This window comes from Schistocerca serialis, chromosome 9 (genome assembly GCF_023864345.2).
Source record: "Schistocerca serialis cubense isolate TAMUIC-IGC-003099 chromosome 9, iqSchSeri2.2, whole genome shotgun sequence".
Taxonomy (NCBI): Eukaryota; Metazoa; Arthropoda; class Insecta; order Orthoptera; family Acrididae; genus Schistocerca; species Schistocerca serialis.
The window spans coordinates 367028674-367054596 of NC_064646.1; the positions used below are offsets into that span (position 1 = coordinate 367028674).

Genomic DNA, 25923 nt, shown 5'->3' on the forward strand with positions numbered 1-25923 from the left:
GCCATAAATTGTTGCAATAGTTCCTGTTTGTCACGGTAGAGGGTTATCAGTCAGTTGAACAACAGACGCCGTGAACAATGATGCAGTTTAAGTTCGCGCATGTTCTAAACCTTTTTCGAGATAAGTTTTGGTATTACTTTTATCTACATACTTTGTAGTTATCTTTTCTTTACGTCTGATAGCTTATAAAGGGAGGTGCATAGAAGGTTTTAGCAGTCGTTTGTCAACCTTAAATGGATAGTTGCTTAATGTAATCTACCTAAATTTAAAATGGCCACTGTGTAGGTAATGTGGAACCATACATACGGTGGCACTGTGGAAATGTTTCCACAATACCAACATCAAATACATTACTTCCAATGCGTTTCGCGTCTGCTTCTAGATGCCACGAAAGCTAACTGATCGGAAACCAAGAGCTATTATGAAGAAGTGGGATGCTGGAAACATGATTAAGGCTACAATAGCCTTAAGGGAAAAGCATATGTGGTTAAGAGGAGCAGTAAACACTTTCAGCGTACCTCAGACGACACTTCAAAGGTTTGTGCATAGTGATATGTCACCTGAAGAATGTGTTTCTTTGAGACTTGGACGTAAGCCTGTACTACCTGATGCTATTGAGAAACAGTTGGTACAGTATCTCATTGAAATGGATGATCGCTTCTATGGCCTAACCAGATTAGATGTCAAGACAAAGGCATATGAGCCAGCGGAAAGAAATTGATCCTTTTACTTCAAATGCTGCAGGTAGAGCTTTATTTGACCTTTTTCTTAGAAGACACAGAAATAAACTCACAATCCACCTATGGGGACGTCATTCTCGAGAGCAAACGGGTTCAACAAAGAAGCTGTAGACATGTTTTTTGATATTTTGGAAGCTGAGTACAGTAAACACTCCTTAAGTTACCCGAGGATTCAGATGAAGAGCCCATTGCACCAACTGTCCCTTCAGGAGTGTCAGATTTGGTTCTCCCAGTTGGGGAAGAAAAACCCAGTGAAGAAGATGCCATTTGTATTTTTTGTGGAGGCGCATTTTCCAAAGACGTTCGGGGAGAGTTGTGGATTAAGTGTGTAATGTGTGAGGAGTGGAGTCACTCTTTCTGTGCCAGAAATGAAGGAGATATTTACATATGCGATTTTTGCAATTGAACTTCGCTTATGAAGCATTTTTCTATTACAGTTGCGTTTAAAAATATATTTGTGTAATTTAAATTTAATATAAAATAAAACATTTCTAAAATTTTTAGTAGTTTTCGTTTGAAGTAGTCAGTTTCCCATAAATTTAAGGCGTTTCCACATTACCCGCACTTCTTGAAAAATTAATGAGTTGTGCAAGCAGAAAAGGTTTTTTTAATTTTTAACATATTTAGTTTTTGTGTTTCATAATATTACATTCATTGCTAAAACATTATGAATTAACTTTGGCTAATTCTTGAAGCTGAAAGAGAAGTAAAAATTTGTTTTATACAACAAAAACAAACTGGGTTTCCACATTTGCACCCCTACCTCTAATAAATGTATCAATCTACACACTGACCTCTGCATGAACCAATCCGGCACGTGGTGGAGGGTACGTATCGAAATAGAATCATCACATTCCGCTGTTCATGCTACATTCACTCACGGTGCGTCGGAGAACATACCTCCAGACAGCTGAAAGATCGACGCTGTAATAAAGTACTGAGATGGCCAGTCACGCGCGCACACCAAGTCTCGAAAGTCGCCTCCAAAAATAAGAATTTAAAAAAAATTGGTGAAAGCTCCACGCCCACACACTCCTTTGCTAGGAGGAAAACTTTCCATCGTCGTACCACTAACATGACTACAGCAACGTGAGACGTTTTCGAGTATCACCTTCGACCACGACCAGCCTTCTACACACAGGAACTCTCTACAGATCGGATCCCACATCCCCGAGATCCGAAGAACTCCCGAAATGTTTTAGACGTTGAGACCTTTCAACGAATCATGACTGATATAGCAAAATGACTGACTTTTGACTTAGACGTCGGCATTCGTATTTATACCCGCCAGGATAACCGTGCGGTGAATCAACTACGAGGGCCGATGTGTGGCGTGTCAGCCTGCCTACGTATGGTTTTTAGATCGTTTCTCACAGCCGACTGGGTGAGTACCGGACTGGTATCCACGCCTTGCCCTATTTATATGATTCGCAAACATTTCGAAAACATTCTCACACTTTCCATGGGATAATACTAGACGCACACAGATGTACGGAAATGCCGTCCATCCCGTTGACGGTATGTGGGGGGGGGGGGGGGGCGGGGGGCTCTCTCTACCATTAGCAGTAGAGATCCAGATTAACGTGTCGATCCCGCGGGAAGAAGACACTTATTGTTCGTATTAACCATCCCCTTTCTCCTGTCAATGTGGACATCTGGGGACAGTTAATTCCAAATTTATGGAAATTTTTGGTAAGGTCTTATGGGACCAAATTGCTGAGGTCATCGGTCCCTAAGCCTTTTTTTTGGTCATCAATCTACTGACTGGTTTGATGCGGCCCGCCACGAATTCCTTTCCTGTGCTAATCTCTTCATCTCAGAGTAGCACTTGCAACCTACGTCTTCAATTATTTGCTTGACGTATTCCAATCTCTGTCTTCCTCTACAGTTTTTGCCCTCTACAGCTCCCTCCAGTACCATGGAAGTCATTCCCTCATGTCTTAGCAGATGTCCTATGATCCTGTCCCTTCTCCTTATCAGTGTTTTCCACATATTCCTTTCCTCTCCGATTCTGCATAGAACCTCCTCATTCCCTGCCTTATCAGTCCACCTAATTTTCAACATTCGTCTATAGCACCACATCTCAAATGCTTCGATTCTCTTCTGTTCCGGTTTTCCCACAGTCCATGTTTCACTACCATACAATGCTGTACTCCAGACGTACATCCTCAGAAATTTCTTCCTCAAATTAAGGCCGGTATTTGATATTAGTAGACTTCTCTTGCCCAGAAATGCCTTTTTTGCCATAGCGAGTCTGCTTTGGATGTCCTCCTTGCTCCGTCCGTCATTGGTTATTTTACTGCCTAGGTAGCAGAATTCCTTAACTTCATTGACTTCGTGACCATCAATCCTGATGTTAAGTTTCTCGCTGTTCTCATTTCTACTACTTCTCATTACCTTCGTCTTTCTCCGATCTACTCTCAAACCGTACTGTGTACTCATTAGACTGTTCATTCCGTCCAGCAGATCATTTAATTCTTCTTCACTTTCACTCAGGATAGCAATGTCATCAGCGAATCGTATCATTGATATCCTTTCACCTTGTATTTTAATTCCACTCCTGAACCTTTCTTTTATTTCCATCATTGCTTCCTCGATGTACAGATTGAACAGTAGGGGCGAAAGGCTACAGCCTTGTCTTACACCCTTCTTAATACGAGCACTTCGTTCTTGATCGTCCATTCTTATTATTCCCTCTTGGTTGTTATACATATTGTATATGACCCGTCTCTCCCTATAGCTTACCCCTACTTTTTTCAGAATCTCGAACAGCTTGCATCATTTTATATTGTCGAAAGCTTTTTCCAGGTCGACAAATCCTATGAAAGTGTCTTGATTTTTCTTTAGCCTTGCTTCCATTATTAGCCGTAACGTCAGAATTGCCTCACTCGTCCCTTTGCTTTTCCTAAAGCCAAACTGATCGTCACCTAGCGCATTCTCAATTTTCTTTTCCCTTCTTCTGTATATTATTCTTGTAAGCAGCTTCGATGCATGAGCTGTTAAGCTGATTGTGCGATAATTCTCGCACTTGTCAGCTCTTGCCGTCTTCGGAATTGTGTGGATGATGCTTTTGCGAAAGTCAGATGGTATGTCGCCAGACTCATATATTCTACACACCAACGTGAATAGTCGTTTTGTTGCCACTTCTCCCAATGATTTTAGAAATTCTGATGGAATGTTATCTATCCCTTCTCCCTTATTTGACCGTAAGTCCTCCAAAGCTCTTTTAAATTCCGATTCTAATACTGGATCCCCTATCTCTTCTAAATCGACTCCTGTTTCTTCTTCTATCACATCAGACAAATCTTCACCCTCATAGAGGTTTTCAATGTATTCTTTCCACCTATCTGCTCTCTCCTATGCATTTAACAGTGGAATTCCCGTTGCACTCTTAATGTTACCACCGGTGCTTTTAATGTCACCAAAGGTTGTTTTGACTTTCCTGTATGCTGAGTCTGTCCTTCCGACAATCATATCTTTTTCTATGTCTTCACATTTTTCCTGCAGCCATTTCGTCTTAGCTTCCCTGCACTTCCTATTTATTTCATTCCTCAGCGACTTGTATTTCTGTATTCCTGATTTTCCCGGAACATGTTTGTAATTCCTCCTTTCATCAATCAACTGAAGTATTTCTTCTGTTACCCATGGTTTCTTCGCAGCTACCTTCTTTGTACCTATGTTTTCCTTCCCAACTTCTGTGATGGCCCTTTTTAGAGATGTCCATTCCTCTTCAACTGTACTGCCTACTGCGCTATTCCTTATTGCTGTATCTATAGCGTTAGAGAACTTCAAACGTATCTGGTCATTCCTTAGTACTTCCGTATCCCACTTCTTTACATATTGATTCTTCCTGACTAATGTCTTGAACTTCAGCCTACTCTTCATCACTACTATATTGTGATCTGAGTCTATATCTGCTTCTGGGTACGCCTTACAATCCAGTATCTGATTTCGGAATCTCTGTCTGACCATGATGTAATTTAATTGAAGTCTTCCCGTATCTCCCGGCCTTTTCCAAGTATACCACCTCCTCTTGTGATTCTTGATCAGTGTATTCGCTATTACTAGCTGAAACTTGTAACAGAACTCAATTAGTCTTTCTCCTCTTTCATTCCTTGTCCCAAGCCCATACTCTCCTGTAACCTTTTCTTCTACTCCTTCCCCTACAACTGCATTCCAGTCGCCCATGACTATTAGATTTTCGTCCCCCTTTACATACTGCATTACCCTTTCAATATCCTCATACATTTTCTCTATCTGTTCATCTTCAGCATGTATACCTGAACTATCGTTGTCGGTGTTGGTCTGCTGTCGATTCTGATTAGAACAACCCGGTCACTGAACTGTTCACAGTAACACACCCTCTGCCCTACCTTCCTATTCATAACGAATCCTACACCTGTTATACCATTTTCTGCTGCTGTTGATATTACCCGATACTCATCTGACCAGAAATCCTTGTCTTCCTTCCACTTCACTTCACTGACCCCTACTATATCTAGACTGAGCCTTTGCATTTCCCTTTTCAGATTTTCTAGTTTCCCTACCACGTTCAAGCTTCTGACGTTCCACGCCCCGACTCGTAGAACGTTATCCTTTCGTTGATTATTCAATCTTTTTCTCATGGTAACCTCCCCCTTGGCAGTCCCCTCCCGGAGATCCGAATGGGGGACTATTCTGGAATCTTTTGCCAATGGAGAGATCATCATGACACTTCTTCAATTACAGGCCACATGTCCTGTGGATACACGTTACGTGTCTTTAATGCGGTGGTTTCCATTGCCTTCTGCATCCTCATGTCGTTGATCATTGCCGATTCTTCCGCCTTTAGGGGCAATTTCCCACCCCTAGGACAAGAGAGTGCCCTGAACCTCTATCCGCTCCTCCGCCCTCTTTGACAAGGCCGTTGGCAAAATGAGGCAGACTTCTTATGCCGGAAGTCTTCGGCCGCCAATGCTATTTATCAAAAATTTAGACAGTGGCGAGAATCGAACCCGGGACCGAAGACGTTTTGATTTTGAATCAAAGACGCTACCCTTAGACCACGGGTACATCCGTAAGCCTACACACTACTTAATCTAATGTAACTAACTTACGCTATGGACAACACACATACCCGTACCCGAGGGAGGACACGAACCTCCAATGTGGGGAGCCGCACGGCCGTGACAAGGTGTCCTAGGTCGCGCGGTCCGAATTTATCTTATTGGGAGAAAACGTACCGTCACAGGAAAACAGATGACCCGTTAGCAAGCGCAGCAGACCCGAACAACAACATTCACCACTTACCGTGGACCTTCCCGTCCGCTTCAAGCCTTTAAGGGAATGCGAGCGGTGACATTGCTACGGGTAGTTGCGTCCGTCTGTACGGAAGATTTTTCGTATTCAGTTCTTCAGTAGTGCAAGTTTGTTTCCAAACCGAGACGATAGCCGTTTCACTTGGAAATAAGACTGGGTGCACAACGCGTTTCGGACCTGCATTCTTGGATTCGACTACACATAACGAAATTGCGGCAAACTGTAGTTACCGAGGTTTCCCGCACTGACTCACAGTAGCTACACTTTCACCCGCACAACAGAAGCAACGGTTCCGCTTGTGTGAGCACTACTCCCAAGAATGAACTGGCCCACGCCGACCGACATCGCGGACCGTATTCCTGGGGTTTTTCCGAGACCGGCAAAACAATTTGAGTGGTCGACAGTGAATATAGTGTTAATCACCGTTTGTAGTCCGGAATGAAGACGATTAGGTGACTAGAAAAAAAAGTCATAAAAGCGCAATCGTAAAACCGAAAACATATCATCTAACAGCGGAAAACACAATTCCACGAAGTGAGTAGTAAATATAGCCTGCTGCAACGCTTACAAATATTATCTGTTTATTTATTTAAGACAAGGTACAGTATATTTTTATGTGAGCTTGTAATGTATCTGTATCGCAGACCGAAACGGAGATTACTCGTAAACGAAATGATTGTACACTAAGATAAATGTAGGTGACAGGAACTCCCACACTTTCCTGCAAATGGTGTAAATTACCTGCTGATTTACCAAAGAAATTCTACAACAAAATACTTTTTTTTAGAAATTATTTATTAAATCTCCGTAGCATTTGTGTGTGTCTGTGAATCACCTCTGCAGTATATGATCAGTGTGCATCTAACAATAATCTCAGGTCAGATAAGACAGACGAAATATCGTTCATTAAAATCAGATACGATACACCAAGTTCTTGTGTGACAAACCACCATCCTTGCGGTCTCAGTACCTAAATAAAAGTCATTGATCACAATATTCCGACACTGAAGATGTCATTCGCTCATCAAACACTGTTTATTTTTTGCTCAGTTGAATCTGATGCTGTGAGATGTAAATTCACTTGACTAAAATATTGTTTCTGGAAATAATTACCTTTATTACATTTCCACTTGAACAGAATATTAAGTTTCTACATCAATACAACATTTAATGCTCTAAGAAATATTGATAAATTAATTATTAGGTCATTAAAGTTATATGTTCAACATTGCTCTTAAGAATAACAGTTAGTCAGAAAATCAGAGAGCAGGAACAAATCAGAGGAGTTAAAAATATCTATTGATTATTAAAGTAAGTAACCTTAGCAGCAAACATATTTTTTAAAAGATTGTGATTCTAAGCAATGGTCAAGAAAAAGTTAAGAAAAACTGCCTAGTAACATTAATTTGTTTGAACGGATGCTGAATTAAATCTCTCACGGTGGTGAATGTGAAGGGAAATACGAACTATTCTGTAGCGTAGTAAAAAAAAAAATTAAAAAAAAATGCGCCGATTGGAAATCGGTGCAGAAGTAACACATACCAGAGTAACTAAAAAGTTTAAATTTTGTATAAGAACAACATTCAGTTAATAACGATAAATATATGATCATCAATTGTATGTAGGATTTTTTCATTCAGTGTCAAGAAGTATTACCTTTCAGAAATTAATTTTATTTTTACTGTGTCAGAGAGCGATGGGAATACCATAAATTTAAAGTATCCACATAATTCTAACGCCTTATAGAAGCTGTTTTCCCCTTAAATAACTAAAATAGATCTCATCCCATGAAGCTCAGTTTTTGTGATATCGAAGAGAGCGAATATCCACGTACATTGTTACATGATAGGGAGCTTTTTGTACGAAGATACTTGTTGATTTATCGGTCACAAGTGCCTCCGTAAAGAAATAAAGAAAAATGTTAATAATAAGTTTACCAAACAGGCGTGAATTTCGAGGTTTCCATTAAAAATGTTGAAAGGTTAATTTAAATCGTAAATACACAGTATACGAAGCCGCAAGCGCTCGCTTACCTAGAGGCATGGTGTTGTGGTAGTGTCAGCGACTAGGACGTCCTCCAGCGGTCGGTCGTTATCGCCGCGATGTCTGGAGTCTGCAGGTGGAAAGCCGAAATCTAGCGAATCCGTAGCTATCGCCGGAATTAACAGGCCACTAAATCACAGACTGATAGGATCCGAATATCGACGTGGAGCGGTATCTAATCACGAGGTGAGCTCCGTGTAGCGGGGTCCATATTCCTCTGTTCCCTGCACAGAACAAACACTGATATAAGCTGGCGCACGTCACTCGTGTATATGTATGTTGAAGATTACGCCACCAGGCTACCAGCAGACGCTCCGTTTCAGATTACGTGCTATCGTGGCTTAAATTTGCAGCCGCGCTACGTAAACATATGAGAGATAAAACGGTCAAGGCGCTAAGATCATTCCTATCAAGCTGGGAGTGGATCGAAAGGCCGCTTTGCTCGCCAATTTGGAGCAGTTCATTCGCTGGTGTGCGACAGAACAAGGCATGATTTCACAAAAATGCTAAGTACTTTCTCACCTTTTGGAACAGCAATCAAAGCTTTGTCAGATACTTCTGGTGTGGTAGTACTGGAAAAATGTGATCTGAAACTGAAACGTGGCCATTTCTACTAGTGTTCCGTAAGTGGACGTGTTCTCGACTGTATTTCTATTCAGCATTTGTATATAAACTCGACGTCCATGCCATTGCAGACAAGAAATATCAGATATGTTCTGCGCAGAAGACATGATCAATATAAACCAGTGGCGACGTTCTGATGACTCCAAGGAATTGGGCGAGGGAGAGCTCCTACGCATATTTACTACGACAAGGAAGGGTGTTGCAAACAAACTTTTGTAAAATATCATCTTAAAAGATTTACAGAATGATATCGGCTACGTGTCTAGAGAATACATAATCAGAATGATGCATCAATTAGTGGCATGTGGGGGGAGGGGGGGCGAGGGGAAGGGGGTGGCTAAATCCCACAATTTGATTTGCTTTGAGATTTCTACAGGTATGGAACCTCAACTGTGAGCAAATAAAAATTTATTTGACCACTTTCTTGACGGATCTGAGTGAGAGTTATACGACCTGTATTCCTTTTTGGCTGTCGCTACAACGTTACGAACATGTTCAGTGAAACTTTCTGGCACATTAAAACTGTGTGCCGGACCGAGACTCGAACTCGGGACCTTTACCTTTCGCGGGGAAGTGCCCTACCATCTGAGCTACCCGACTCACGCCCCGTAGCTGAAATGGTAGAGCACTTGCCCGCGAAAGGCAAAGGTCCCGAGTTCGAGTCTCGGTCCGGCACACAGTTTTAATCTGCCATGAAGTTTCATATCGGCGCACACTCCGCTGCAGAGTGAAAATCTCATTCTGGATGTTCAGTGAACTTCTGTGTGACATGCGAAAATGCTGGGCTGATCTTAAGAAGGCGATGACAGTCCTAATTTAGGGCTTCTACGGTCTACGTGATGCAAGAATTTCAGTCACAACTGAGAATCAGGGTTTCAAACCAGTGGCAATTTATCACCGACGTCATTTAAAATATACGAGGGTGTCTAGAAAAGTAATTCCACCGAATTTTTTATGTGAAAACTCTCAACGCTTTCTAAAAATACAAACGTTAGTAACATTCTGCATACTTATTCTTGATTCCTCTATATTTGCAGGCCTGTGCCTCTAGAGAGCTCTGAATTGTAGCGTCTAATATGGTAGCGTGTAGTGTAACTACATCGGCGGGCGAGGAACATTGTGCTGTAATCGAGTTTAGGACTCGAAGATTTCGCGTACGTACGTGACAATGACGATGCCAGAACACACACGAGCGCTGCGATATTTCCATCAAGACGACGCCTTGGGTTCACTGTCATCGATCATCCTTCATACAGTCACGACTTCGTTCTTTTGGAGTTCCATCTGTTCCCACAACTTAAACAACGTGTTAGGGTACTTCACTTTGATAGTGGTGGAGCGTAACGCAGAGGTGAGGTTTGGGATCCCTCGACAAAGTCAGACATTCTATCGTGATTGTATCAACTAACTGGTCTCTCGCTGTCAGAAATGCGTTCGTTGCCAGGAACACTATGTTGAGCAAAAAGCGTGTAGACATGAAGAACAAAGATATAAAACGGCAATAATGTATGTACTATTTAAAAGTCTTTAAGAGTTTTCACATAAAAATTTCGGAGGCATTACTTTTCAGCACGCACTCGACATCTTAAGAAGAGGGAAACAGGAAATACATCCTGCGTTACAGGTATCACAGTATGGGATCGTACGATAAGTTTACTTCGACGATGAAAAATACTACGTCTCATACAGGATTTGTACCTGCTGGGCAATGAATACAACATGTAAATAATACTGCATTTAAGAGATTTGGACCAATCAGATCAAAATTATCTATGACAGAATAATTGAATAAGTCAATAGTTTTAATGATTTAGGAAACGAAATAAGTGATCAGAGATATGGACAACGGTTTTCATCACCTGCAGTATATATGTGGCAGTATTCACAGAGCTCTAAAGAACGGATTTAGAAAGAGAAGAGATATAGAATAGAATTGCAAAGAGGGATGTATGCAAACTAGAGGCAGCTAAATGAAATTTTTAACAACAGTGAAAGCTTGCACACGCCAAGACCGGATTAGGAATGAAAAAATTAGGAAGTTTAAGGGGGTAAACAATATAGTACAGAACTACACAAAGGGTTGGGGAGGCCTTATGAGCAGTATGTTAGATAAAAGACTGTGGAGACGTGGGTCGAGAGGAAGAAGAAACCGTGGGGAACTCAAAATGAGAGGGGATCAACAAACTTTGAATACGGAGCATTCAGTTAGCCTAGTACCTGGAAGTGAAGACGATGATGGTGATGATAACGACCTGCCTGAATCACTTCAGCTGAATACTGTAACAGCGACTACTGAAACACCAAGGTAGAATCTTCCCCATGTCGTCGTGTAATGAAGCGAGTTCTCCATCTCTAATGATCTCGATGTCGACATTACGCCAAAACTTTCGTAGTGGGACACTGTTCGGAATAGATACCACACTTAAACCGTCGAGATTCTAAACACCACGCGATATTTACTGTTAGTCTTGAGATGCAGGGTTCAAATGCGTGCCAGGCCGTGTTGATGAACGGTTCTCGTTGATGCCTAAAACTCTTGAGGAGAATACAATGAGCAGGCCACTGCCGATTATACTTTCCCCACTTGACAATCTTAGTTCGTGGCCCGTCTTCTGTGAGGTCAATGTTGATTAGGCGATAAATCCTTACCTTCCTTCCTTTTTTCACAATCGAGACGAGAGACGTATTTTAAGGGCTACTCCTTTCGTTTCTAACATACACAGGGTGAACATAAAAGAGGCTGTTCTGGGACATTTTTCATGTATTTTGATCAAGGGACCCATGGTCTCCGGTGACTAGCTATGCAATATTTCGTTTGATTTTTAACTCCGCTTATCTTTGTGTTTGTGTTACGTTAAAAATGTACTGCATGACACAAAAAGTGAAACACCGGAAAGAGGAGGAGGAAATGAAATTTAACTTCACGAGGTAAGACGGAATATGATGTTATTTCCGCATCTAGTCAAATTTTCAAAGAACTTGCCAGTATCAGCACATTTATCAGTAGGGCTTTGCTTTCCTTCTGACCTCGATCCACGCATTGATTCAGTTGGGAAAGGTATCATAAAGCCGTCGTATCCTCTCCTGAGGAAAACTGTCCCACAACTGTCGTAATTGGACCTTTATATCCCGGATATTGGCATTGGGACGATGTTGGCTTCCTACCTGATCTCAAACACTTTCAATCGGGGACAGATACGGGGTTCTTGCTGGTGATAAATTTAAGATAAATTTAATCAAATAAAAACTTTTCCTATTAAGAATGATCTGTCTAATCATGATGCACAACTAGAGTATATGACAGAGCTCCATACAGTAATGCAAAACAGACCTCCACAATAATGTGTTCACTTAACAATTTAGCAATTGCAAATTTTAGGGTTAAACTGGGATGAGGTGTACAGGAAACATGATGCTAATTTAAAACTTAACCTATTTCTTGATACCTTTGTAAATATAGCTGTAAGAAACCATCTAAAAAGTCATGGCTTACTAAAGGAATAAAAATATCTTGTAAACAGAAAAGGTATCTTCCAGCTAGAAGGAGGAATGATCCAGTAACAGTGAAACATTATAAAAGCTACTGCACTGTATAAACAAACGTTATTAAAAAGTCCAGAAGTATGTATATTACATCAAAGATTAGTAAAAGAAAATTAAAACATTTTAGAATATTGTTAAAAGGAAAAGAGGGCAGCCGAGAGAACAGGAAGAATGTATTTCTATCAAACGCAATGAAAAGCCTATTAACAAGAAGTCAGAAGTAGGAAACGTTTTTAATAATCATTTTTAAGTGTTGTAGATAAAATAGGATCCAACTATTCATTAGAAAACGCAAGGCAATACCTATTCAAGTTGATAAAAGTTAAATTCAACCCACCTCTCCAACTGAAATTAGGAAAATCATAAATTCACTAACAGTAAAAGCTCACATGGAATTGACGGCATTTTCAACAGACCACTAACAGCTTGCTGCCAACAAATAAATAGGATTCTCAGCCACAGTAGTAGCTCACCGAAACATGGCATTTTTCCGGACAGACTGAAACCATTGCATAGAAAAAGGGACAGGTCTGATGCTAACAACTACCGCCCAATCGCACTTCTGACAACTTTATCCAAAATTCTTGAAAAAGTAGTATATTCAAGAGCAGCATTATATATTTCTAAAAATGAAGTACTAACAAAATTTCAACTCGGTTTTCAGAAAGGCTTTTCGACAGAGAATGCTATATATGCTTTCACTGATCAATGGTGATCATATCTGAATCAAGCGTTGGGATATGTGATCTGTCAAAGGCTTTTGACTGTGTGAATCATGAAATTTTGCTAGATAAGTTCAAGTATTGTGGTTTGAGTGGGACAGTTCACAAATGGTTTAATACATATTTAAATGAAAGAATGCAGAAGGCTGAAAGTAACAGTAGAAATAGTCTAAATTCAGCAGACTCACCTAACTGGGGAGGTATCAAGAATGGCGTCCGACAAGGTTCCCTTATTGTTCTTAATATATGTTAATGACTTGCCTCTCTGTATTCTTGAAGATGCAAAGCTAGGTTTTTTCTGGTGATACAAGTATAGTTATCACACCCAACAAACAATAATTAGCTGAGGAAATTGTAAATAATGTCTTTCAGAAAATTATTAAGTGGTTCTCTGCAAATGGACTCTCACTAAATTTTGAGAAAACACAGTACATACCATTCTGCACAATAAATGACATAGCACCACTGATAAATATAGACTTTGAACAGCTACTTATACTACTAGGGTTGTTGAAAATCATGGTGATAAACATATCAGTAAATTAGCCTACTACGTGTATTTTCATTCACTGCTTCGATATGTCATCATATTTTGGAATAATTCGTCATTAAGAGAAAACGTATTCATTGCACAGAAGCGTGTAATCAAAATAACAGCTGGAGCCCACACAAGATCACCTTGCAGACACTCATTTAAGTTACTCGGGATATTCACAGAACATCCGCAATATATATATTCACTTATGAAATTTGTTATTAATAACCCATCCCAATCCGAAAATAACAGCGAAGTGCATAGCTACAACACTAGACGAAAGGATAACCTTCACTATTCTGGGCTAAATCTGACTTTGCCACAGAAAGGGGTGAATTATGCTGACACAAAAATATTTGGTCATTTGCCAAAAGGCGTTAAAAACCTGACAGATATCCAATCAACAATAAAAAAAATTAAAAACATTTCTGAGTGACAACTCCTTCCACTCAATAGATGAGTTTTTACATATGAAGTAGTAACTGTAAAAAAAAGACAAAGAAAAAAATTATATTGTTTAAAGAAAACGTGTGTTAAACTGGTACGTTCCACATCATTACGAAATGTCGTATTCATGATCAATGGAACAAGTATTAATGTAAAGTAATGCCGGGAGTACCTCAACGTTACGCAGACGGTTCGTAGAGAAATGTGCCATGTGTGGCCTAGCATTGTTCTGTTGAAAAATGGAACAACAGTACTGTCCATTGAGAGGTAACAGGAGGAAGCAGGATGTCTGTGATGTACCGTTGAGCTGTCACAGTTCCCTCAATCAGCCTGAAATCCTACTAGACGGCTCTCTGTACTTTGACGCAAGTAGTAACACTGCCGTGTCTCAGCAAAACAGTGGAAGAATGGGACCTCTCCCGAGGTTGCCGCAACACCCCCTGGCGACGGTCATCCATGCGTTCCTGAAAAAAAGCTCGATGCCATTCATCAGCAGTCTACGCTCCGCTGCCGTGGCTCCAATAACACCACAAAATGGGAGGATAATTTGATAGTCTGCTAGCTACTCTCCGGCCAATGGTGCGGGACAACATAGAATGCTGCAGGGAGTCTTTTATTTGTACTTGTATAGCAGGCGCAGATGTGAAGAGGTCACAGTGTGCCTTGAAGTGATCAGAGGCGGTCGACCGGAACTTTCACATGTTTGCCCTTACGTTCCCGTACAGTCCAACATCGGGTCGCTGTCATATCCGAATGCCCCAACGATCTAGACATTGCACGATTGGGCCACCCAGCTAAATGGAGACTCGCAATGAGGTACTGTTCAATCTTTGTCAGGTGTTGAGAACGCCGTCTCACACGAGTACGCGGCATCTGCGTGTCCTTACCAGCGATCACCTTACATCTGACGATGCTTGCGTCCCTTATATACCCTACCAGACCCAGTAATAACACTAAACACGAGCAACAGATATCCATTCCGGTGGCCTTTCTATCTGTCACAGAGAATTGCAGCTCATTTATATACCCATCGATGGTGTTTATGTTTACGAAGTTACATTGACATCCGACCATCTCTTCTGGTAAATTCACTTGTTTCCTTGGGCAATATATCTCCATAACTGTGCAAATGTGGATAGCGTTCGCTGCGTGTCTCTTTTGGGAACAAACTTGTTCCATTCATTGTCTGTGCTTGCTGCTGACACAGGTAATGCCCACTTTACTCTTCGTCCTTAAGCTTGCATTTAGTACTGCTCAGTTCTGTCTCGGCTTTATTTTCCCCATAGCTTCAGCTCTATGTTAACAGCAGTATACAGTATCGTGAATAGGTTTAATGATGAAGAGTTGGCCGATATGTACACTATGTTATCAAAAGTAGCCGGCCGGAGTGGCCGTGCGGTTCTAGGCGATACAGTCTGGAACCGCGTGACCGCTACGGTCTCAGGTTCGAATCCTGTGTGTGATGTCCTTAGGTTAGTTAGGTTTAAGTAGTTCTAAGTTCTAGGGAACTGATGACCACAGCAGTTAAGTACCATAGTGCTCAGAGCCATTTGAAGCATTTGATCAAAAGTATCCGGACACCTGGCTGAAAATGACTTACAAGCTCATGGAGCCCTCCATCGGTAATTCTGGAATTCAATATGGTGTTGCCCCACACTTAGCCTTGATGATAGCTTCCACTCTCGCAGGCATTCGTTCAATCAGGTGCTGGAAGGTTTCTTGGCGAATGGCAACCCATTCTTCACGGACAGGCTCTGAACACTATGGGTCTTAACTACTGTGGTCATCAGTCCCCTAGAACTTAGAACTACTTAAACCTAACTGACCTAAGGACATCACACACATCCATGCCCGAGGCAGGATTCGAACCTGCGACCGTAGCAGTCCCGCGGTTCCGAACTGCGCGCCTAGAACCGCTAGACCACCGCGGCCGGCTTCACGGACAGCTGCACTGAGGAGAGGTATCGATGTCGGTCGGTGAGGCCTGACACGAAGTCGGCGTTCCAAAACATCCCAAAGGCGTTCTATAGGATTCAGGTCAGGACTCTGTGGAGGCCATTACAGGGATATTATTGTCGTATAACCACTCCGCCACAGGCCGTGCATTATGAACAGGTGCTCGATCGTGTTGAAAGATGCAATCGCCATCCCCGAATTGCTCTTCAGTGGGAAGCAAGAAGGTGCTTAAAACATCAGTGCAGGCCTGGGCTGCGATATTACCACGCAAAACAACAAAGGGTGCAAGCCCCCTCAATGAAAAACACGACCACAATATAACACTGCCGCCTCCGAATTTTACTGATGGCTCTACACACGCTGGCAGATGACATTGACCGGGCACTGGCCATACCCACACCCTGCGGTCGGTTGGCCACATTGTGTACCGTGATTCGGCACTCCACACAATGCCAAGCGATGCGTCGTTTGGCATTTACCAGAGTGATGTGTGCCGTATGAGCAGCAATTTGACCATGAAATCCAAGTTTTCTCACCTCCCGCCTAACTGCCATAGTACTTGTAGTGGATCCTGATGCAGTTTCCAATTCCTGCGCGATGGTCTGGATAGACGTCTGCCTATTACACATTACGACACTCTTCAACTGTCTGCGGTCTCTGTTAGTAAACAGACGAGGTCGGCCTGTACGCTTTTTTGCTGTGCACGTCCCCTCCCGTTTCCATTTACTATCGCATCGGAAATAGTGGACCTAGAGATGTTTAGGAGTGTGGAAATTTCGCGTACAGACGTATGACACAAGTGACAGCCAAACACCTTGCCACGTTCGAAGTCCGTGAGTTGGGCGGAGCGCTCCGTTCTACTCTCTCACGACGTTAAATGACTACTGATGTCGCTGATATGGAGTACCTGGCAGTAGGTGTCACCACAATGCACCTAATATGAAAAACGTATGTTTCTGGAGTTATCCGGATACTTTTGATCACATGGTGTACCTCGTGATGTGAATGCAATAGCCGAGCGGCACAACGGTACTATGCTGAGCTGTTTTCACAGTGACAGAAACCTCACGACGGTACTTTTGCGTGTGTTGTTGGCACTTACGAGAAACCAAACGGTTCCGTGTTAGAATAATTGCATTTTGAAGGCTTTATCTCTGTTGTGGAGACAATTTTACATAAACAAATGTAATTACGTCATTACTCTGTAGCGAACCACTGGAGATCACGGATCTCTTAAACCGAAATAATCTGAAAATGTCGATGAAAATTTTGTCGCTGAAGCTCGATTTACCTCGTTGATGATTCAGATGAAACGATAGTTCTCGTTAAGAAAGTGAAGCAGCTACTGGGTGATAAGTTTCTTAATTTACAGTAGGCGAATGGAGTAATAATAAAAGCAAACTGAACGGGCAGTGACAACATCTGTGATATATCAGGATTATATAATCGTAAATATAAGACGTCATGCATTGACATCACTAGAATCTTTAGTAATTCCTTAAGCGTCCAGACAGAACCGAGAAAGTAGTGAATCCACGGTAGAGCACTTTCCCGCGAAAATTAAGGATCGCAGTAGTGACAGTCGGTCTGACGCACAGTTTTATTCTACCAGGAAGTTTCAAACCAGCCTACACTCCACTGCGCAGCGAAAATTAATTCCTGTGTATTGATAGCTTCCTACTATATTGGTCCATTTATCTGGATATGCATATAAGGCTTATTTGGTTACTGATCAGTCAACAACTTGCTGAGGAGAGCTTTTGTAGCGATCGAACAGCTAGCTGGGGAAAAGGTTTTCTTCATTCGCAGTCCACTACCCGTATTTTCTTTCCGGACAGTTAGGTAATAAATAACAGGGTTCTTCCTTTGTTAAGGTCTAACCGGCCGCTAAATAGAAACCAGGGTCGAAGTCTGATGAAGCTATTCACGGATGTGTTGTGCAGTGTCTCTGTACGCCCGTGAATCGCGTCACGTCGCTCCGTTCACTTCTGAGCGCACAGTGAGCGGATAAAGACGTCTAGATAAACAGTGTCTCACGCCAAGTATGAGTGCGTGAGAGAGATGTCGCCTGACTTCATGCTGCCCACATAACGTAGCTGTCACGCTTTTCTTTCTCGGTTGCACACTGCAGAGGCAATGAACACGCTCCTGCAGCGTTTCCGATGCGAAGAGTTTGACTACCCACCATACACTCCGTACTTGGCTCCTCCTGATTCTCAGGTCTGCTCACATGAACTGCTCGCTATGAAGGCAACACTTTGGCGCATATAACAAGCTGCAGACGAGTGTAGGGAATTGGTGGAAATAACTGGCGGCTGCTTTCTATGACGAGTGTACTCGGAAGCTGGCACAAAGCTACGACAGATGTCTAAATCGGAGCGGCGGCTAGGTAGAGAAGTAGATGGAAGGTATAGCTATCTGTTGCAAATAAAGTATTTTTGATTTTCACTGCGCTTTCCATTTCGCGATCGATCTGACCTTATTAGAAGAACAGCTCTCGTACTTGTCTCTTATACGTAACTGATTCAGTAGAGTGCAGTGCCGTGAAATGCGATAGTCTTATATTTCCCATTCCTTCAACAACCATAAATTAAATGTCTCACCTGTGGGTACCACTGAATTCAGGAGGCACACATTAGTGAAAGTTACCCTCTTAACTGATGCTGGCACTATGGGACTTAACATCTGAGGTCATCAGTCCCCTAGACTTAGATCTACTTAAACCTAACTAAGGACATCACACACATCCATGCCCGAGGCCGGATTCGAACCAGCGACCGTAGCAACAGCGCGGTTCCGGACTGAAGCGCCTAGAACCGCTCGGCCACCACGGCCGGCACCTGCGAGTTGGCGTCTCGTAAGAGTTAAGTTTCTTTAGCGGCAGTTACTGAACCATTAGGCGTACGACGTAGCTCAGGAGTAGTCAGTAGCAGCATTCCTATCTCGAATTCAGTAGGTCCTAGTACGTTTACGTAAAAGAAAGGAAGATAAAGGTTTAATATTCAGTCGATGACAAGGTCATTAGAGACATAGCACAAGCGTGAATTGTAGAAAGAATGTGAAGTAAGTCAGCCTTGTTCTTTTCACCTTAAGGTATACGAGACCAGCTATGGAAAACTTAAATCTAGATACCCGGGCGGAGACTTGAACCTGCGTCCTTCTAAAGGCGAGTCTAGTGACTTACCGCTGCGCCATTCTGCTCGGTTGCGTGTGAGTAGCAAATTTGATTCAGCAGAAAAATCTTGCCTCAGTGAAAGACTAGTTTTCAAAAGACGTGCATTATATCCAAATAGGAGCATCGCCATAAAAAGCAAGAGTCTTAGCTGAAACTTCAACAGTATATCTCATAATTTCGCTTGAAGCATCTCTTTACTTTCGGGGTGGCACGTAAGGCAAGGTCCATTCACTCCAGAATGCAAAGTAAACACCATGCTGTATTGAAATCCGAGAACCAATGCACGCACTTAGTTATTGGGGCACCTGCTGTTGCTATTCAAAATATGACACTACTTGAGATTCAGATCATACACAAATTACAGCTAACTTGCAAGTCGGATTTAATTACAGAAAAATGGTCCAAAGAGCAACAGTGATCAAACCTTTAAATTAGTGGTATGAAAGCAAACAAACCGTGCTACCATTGAGTATTCACGATAAAATTATCGTCGTTTCTCACGCGTCCCCTTCGGTCGCACAATGAAGGTCTCCGAAATCAGTCTGACAAAGGTCGAGCTGAAATTGTATGCAAACTCTGTTTCACATGTCGTCTAATGACGTGGAAACTGTCGCTTTATAATGGGACACGAGAAATTCTTTCACTAATACATGTGAATTTTTCCTCCTTGCTTAGAAGTTTTTTTAAAAAAAGTCTAGGGGCAGAACATCAATATCTTGCAGAGAAATGAAACGCGTGAAAGTGAATGATTCATTTCAGCTTTATTGTACACGATTAACTATTACTCTTTAGACACTGTTTATTACTGCACCTGCTCTCTTACGTTTAAGTTTCTGTTTCTTGATGACAGTGAACATTGAGGGTCTCAGGAACGCCGTTCGCAGGCTAACGTCGCACAGCGAAACGCGTACCCGTTTGTCAGTATTACTTGTTGCCGCCCCTTACACATTACACATAAATAACCTGTCGTTTTTCTTGGAATAAATCCCTTAAAATGAACAAATTTGTGTGTTATATTTGCATCTTTCAGATATTCGCCATGTGGGTAATTATTTGTAAGACTTACTGTTATGTAAGCAGAAACAAGTTAACTGAGGACGCCACAGTATTAACGAATGTTATTAAATTTTTAGTGTTCGACGTTTAAGATAATCAGATAGGCAAGAGACATGTAATAACAATGAAGATGAATGATTATTATTTGTTTTTGTTTTGTTATGATTTTAAGTTTTATTATTTAATTCTCTTAATGGAATCATTTGAGCCCTGCCAGCAGGAAATTAACATTAATTTGTTGCTGAAACTAGAAATACATCGACTTGCTCTGTCATTTATGGGAACTATCTGGTGAACTGAACATTACAAGATGTATTATTGCAGTGTGTAAATAATATATGTTATATACTGTCTTTTAAGAGTCGCAAAAGTCTAAATAAGATTTTAATTAGAGTCGCAAAAGACGGTGCATAACTACGACTGCGAAAGAAAAGTCTAAAATCAAATAAGACAATATGTGTATAGTAGCACACTCTGCAAGTGGTAGCAGAAAATTAAAACAGGAATAAAAAAGTCGAAATTATAGTAACTTATTCACCTTAGTAAAGGCGCTGAACTCGTGAATGATACCCTACAAAATATTTACTTGTAAGCGGGAGCCAAAGATAATTTCTTTCACAAACGAGTCGATATGACTGAAGAAATCGACCGTTCTCCAAAGGAGCACTTCCTACAAGTGGTGAATAAAAAATACATCGGACAACTCCGAAGTACACACGAAAGGCACGTCGCTGGGTGTCAACGGAACTGATGTGCATATTTGCAGGTTGCACATGTCACGGTTTAGGTCTTAAATATGTCTGTCACAGCACGTTAGCGAGTCATTTCGTACATCAGTATGTGAAACAAGGTGAATAGAAATGAATAAGGTATTTATAATCAACTGAATTTTTTGGACCCTGACAATATCTCAACATTTGTTATTAAGATAAGCATGCTGAACTTGTTCTGAAGACGATAAAACTTATCAAATTAACAGAGATGGGAATAATCGAGATAAAAAGTGAAATTCCCTTATCTATGGAAGAAGTTGAAAATCATGGTCCCGAAGGGAAAAATAATTTCTTTTTAAGAACGTTAAAAGAGGAACGGGTAAAGTAAGAAGAAAACTATTCGTGTTACCTGTTCTTTCGTATTACGTTGTTGCAATGTTGTGGATTTAAGCACGACCTGCTGATTTCTAGAAGTTCGAATCGCTTAGTACGAAAGAAATAGAAGCAAATAATCCAATTGTATTCTAAGATGGACCCAAAAATGCTGTTAGGGTGTCGTGTGATGCAACACAACACTCTTACTTGGACAATCGAAGTTAACTGTGGACAAAATAATTCTTTAAACTGACCCAGTAACCCGCAGATGGGCTTCAAAACTGCAGGTTAAAATTTTACACGTGAAATGAAACAAATATACAATGATTTACTTGTACTTCCTATACAGGGAACATAGAAATGTTTCTCCTAGTAAAAACAGAAACTGAGAGCTTATATTTGCAGGTACTGAATTCAAAATTGAGAAACACAGCATGTGGCATATAGGCATTACTGATTCACCGTGAGCGAAGGTGTATATCCCGCAACCAATAACAATGTTAGTAGATTATTAATTTTTTTAACGAACACGTAATAGTTTAATACTGTGAAGTAACCACAAGTAGCTTATGATTTCCTTTGTTAGCAGTGTCTCTCATCAGACGCGATCATCTTCAGAAATTTAGTAGTCACAGTTTATTAAACGTGTCTGGTTGTGCACAGCACCAACGTCGGACCAAAGACACTTTTATGTCTGATGTTGGCACTGCACACAGCCACATACATGAAACGTGTGGTCGTTGGCTACTAAATTTCTCAAAACGATCACGTCTGATGAGCAAACCCGATAATGAGTTTATATGCGACTCGTGGCAGCCCCAGAGTTTTATTTCTTACGGACGCTGTTCCCCTGCAAGTGTTGCCTGCTGTCGCTTAACATAATGGTTTCGTGAAGCAAAACGAAGACAATGAAAGATACATACTTTGTAAATAAAACTCCGTCGCCTGTCTGTACTCCGGTTGTTCAGGTTTTTATTTCAAAGTGAAAACTCTATCACCGTTATTTCCGAAATTCTCTCGAGGTTGTCTATCAGGATCTGTCGAAGCAGACGTACCAGCATACTGTGAAAACGTGATCCACTGATGGTCAGTAGTGAGCGACTCTTGGAAATCTTAATTATGGGGTTCTTCTCTGGAATACATATCGGAAATAAAACCTTGAAACATGAAATCCACTTAGTCACAAAAATGCTTATATTAATTTCATGGTAGTTGTATATTTCCGTCTACATTGTATGATTATTTGCAATGGGTATGGAGCCACTCGTCCTCATGCATGGAGGAATAATAAAGTTTGAAATGATATTTAAGCTACGAAACCTGAAAGTAACTAGGTCATCACGCTTTCTCGATGAGGCGTTGTCCTCTTAGAAGATCGGGTTTTCTGCCGCTAATCCGTGACGCATTGCAAGATATTTCGATCGTGTAAATCTCAGTCTTCGTCAAGTGCTTCCTGCTACAGCCTCAGTGAGCACCAGATGAAAACTGCGAGCTATGTGATAAAAAAAAATGGCTCTGAGCACTATGGGACTTAACATCTATGGTCATCAGTCCCCTAGAACTTAGAACTACTTAAACCTAATTAACCTAAGGGCATCACACAACACCCAGTCATCACGAGGCACAGAAAATCCCTGACCCCGCCGGGAATCGAACCCGGGATATGTGATCAAAACGCCGTGCAGGTACGACGTGGATTACCGGCAGAAAATCTGATGTTTTCTGATGATTATTGGGACAATAATTTAGTTAACCGTGGTTTAGTAACATAAATAGTTCCTGTATCTAAGTGTTTTGCATTCCTTCACGTCTGAAAAACAGCACCAGCGATTCGGAACGTTTCGTAAATAAATAGATGTTAAAAAATTGAGAATTTCTTAACGTTGTGACTGGATGCAGTATGCACATGTAATATTCACAAGCTTTTGACGTGCATAAAAGTTCTTTGGTAAAACAGATTCGCTGTGCTGAAATTCTAGCCAGTTTTGTCACACTTACCACCGGTGGATCCGGTTTTCGCAGTGTGCAGGTGCGTCTGCATCGACAGTTCGTGATCTAGAACCTCGAGAGAATTTAGGAAAAAAATGGTGACGGAGCTTTAACTCTGAAACAAAAACCTGAACAACCGGAATACAGACAGTGGTCTGACTTTCATTTAGAAAGTATATATCTTGCACTGTCTTCTTATGTTTCCGTTACAATAACTGATAGTAACTAGGTCATCACGCTTTCACGGGAAGGTGTTGTCCTCTTGGAAAATCGGGTTTTCTGCCGGTAAACCGCGACGCCGTTGCAAGATATTTCGATCGCGTGAATCTCAGTCTTCATCAAGTGATCCCTGCTACAGACTCAGTGAGCAACAGATGAAGGCTGCGAGCTGTGTGATCAAAACATCGTGCAAGTACGACGCGGATTGCCCGCAGAAAATCCGATTTTTTCAGATGATTATTGGGACAACAGTTTAGCTTCAGTTTAGTTAACGGAAATTCAGTAACACAAATAGTTCCCAGATCTAAATGTTTTGCATTCCTTCATGTCTGAAAAATAGCACCGGCGATTCGGAACGCTTCCTAAATAAATAGATGTTAAAAAATTGAGAATTTCTTAACGTTGTGACTGGATGCAGTATGCACATGTAATATTCACAAGCTTTCGACGTGCGTAAAAACAGATTCGCTGTGCTAAAAGTCTAGCCCGTTTTGTCACACTTACCACCGGTGGATCCGGTTTTCGCAGTGCGCAGGTGCGTCTGCTTCGACAGTTCGTGATCTAGAACCTCGAGAAAATTTAAAAAATAATGGTGACGGGGCCTTAACTCTGAAACAAAAACATGAACAACCGGAATACAGACAATGGTCAGACTTTTATTTAGAAAGTATATATCTTTCACTGTCTTCGTATGCTTCACGAAATTATTACGTTAAGCGACAGCAAGCAAAGCCTGCAGGGGGAACAGCGTCCGTAAGAAATGAAACTGTGTGACAGCTTAAAACAAAACGAAAAGGAAGGTTCCTATGTTTGGAAAAGAAGCAGCTATTCAACAAGGGAGCTGTTACACTTGGCGACACTTTTCAACCTGTTACAAATTAGAGACCTACCTATTCATCAAGTGGCGGTATTTAAGATGGAGCTGTGGTCACAAAGTGTGGACTAGTTAGGATAGAGACACAGAGAGGAAGGAGCTGTTGTGTGTGTCTGCAGCTGCCTCTGAAACGAGAGCGGCAGAAGACGCGCCGGCCGCGTAGCTTGTGCGCGTGCGCGCCGCGGGTCGTGCTGCTGGCGGGGAAGTGTCCGCGCTACTGCCGCGCCGCGCTCCGCCTCACCAGCAGGTGGGCTGCCCTGCCGGCCGTGTACGCAGGCCTGGCTGGTGACGACACACGGTACACGTTGCACGCGACCGACAGATGGCACCAAGCCAGCCTGCTCCCTCATCTATGTGCGCAGGCCGAGATAAGACATCGGTGATGCTCACCCATTCACAGGCCAGTGCACCTGAACAAGATCAGGTACCAGTCGGTACTCTCAACAGTGGTCAACACGTAGCTTTTGAGCGAAAAAATTGACTCTCCGATATTTATAATGGTAAATATTTATGTTTAGGAGTGGGAGGGAGAGAGTGGGGGTAGATAAGAGAAAGGAGAGACTTCTAGGAATTTACTCGACTTAACTAGTGAAGGTAGGGACATGAATCATGGGTGGTGTGGGTCAGGAACTAGCGGAGACTATGGCCTCGGGCATTAAGGAATCTACGTCTACATTCACACTCCGCAAGTTACCGTACATTGCGAGGCGGAGTGTACCCTGTACCACTGTTGGTCAATTCCTTCAATGTTCCACTCGCAAATGGAGCGAAGGAAAAGCCACTGTCCATATGTCTCCGCGTGATTCTTAATATCTCTGATATTTGTGGTCCTTAGGCGAAATACACGTAGGTGACAATAGAATCGTTCTGCAGTCAGCTCCAAATGCCATTTCTCAACACCGTTCCTGGGGAAGAACGTCTCCTTCCTTCCAAGGCTTCCCATTTGAGCTCCGGAAGGTTGCCTGCAATACTTGAGCGTTGTTAGAACCTATCGGTGCCAAATATAGCAGCCTGCGTGTGAATTGATTCGATGTCCTCCTACAGTCCGACTACAGTCCGAGTGAGTCGAACTAGTGTCCTGTATGCAGTCTTCCTCACAGATCAACAACACTTTCCTAAAACTCTCGAAATAAACTGAAGACTACCATACGCCTCACCTGACTACACTACTGGCCATTAAAATTGCTACACCACGAAGAAATGCGGATGATAAACGGGTATTCATTGGACAAATATAATATACTAGAACTGACATGTGATTACATTTTCACGCAATTTGGGTTCATAGATCCTGAGAAATCAGTACCCAGAACAACCACCTCTGGCCGTAATAACGGCCTTGATACGCCTGGGCATTGAGTCAAACAGAGCTTGGATGGTGTGTACAGGTACAACTGCCCATGCAGCTTCAACACGATACCACAGTTCATCAAGATTAGTGACTGGCGTATTGTGACGAGCTAATTGCTCGGCCACCATTGACCGGACGCTTTCAATTGGTGAGAGATCTGGTCAAGGCAGCAGTCGAACATTTTCTGTATCCACAAAGGCCCGTAAAGGACCTGCAATATGCGGTGCATTATCTTGCTGAAATGTAGGGTTTCGCAGGGATCG

The 25923-nt window shown here is 42.0% G+C and overlaps 1 protein-coding gene across 1 annotated transcript in view; it reads right to left on the reverse strand.

Moving 5' to 3' along the window:
- LOC126418568 (aquaporin AQPAn.G-like) overlaps positions 1 to 24522 on the reverse strand; it is a 192282-nt gene extending 167760 nt beyond the window's left edge. Inside the window, exons 1-2 of the mRNA XM_050085385.1 lie at positions 24326 to 24522; positions 8072 to 8305 (exon numbers count right to left, since the gene is read on the reverse strand). Coding sequence (XP_049941342.1) covers positions 8072 to 8081 — 10 coding nt within the window. The 5' untranslated portion in view covers positions 8082 to 8305; positions 24326 to 24522. The remainder of the gene's footprint in view (positions 1 to 8071; positions 8306 to 24325) is intronic.
- Between the last annotated feature and the right edge of the window lie 1401 nt (positions 24523 to 25923).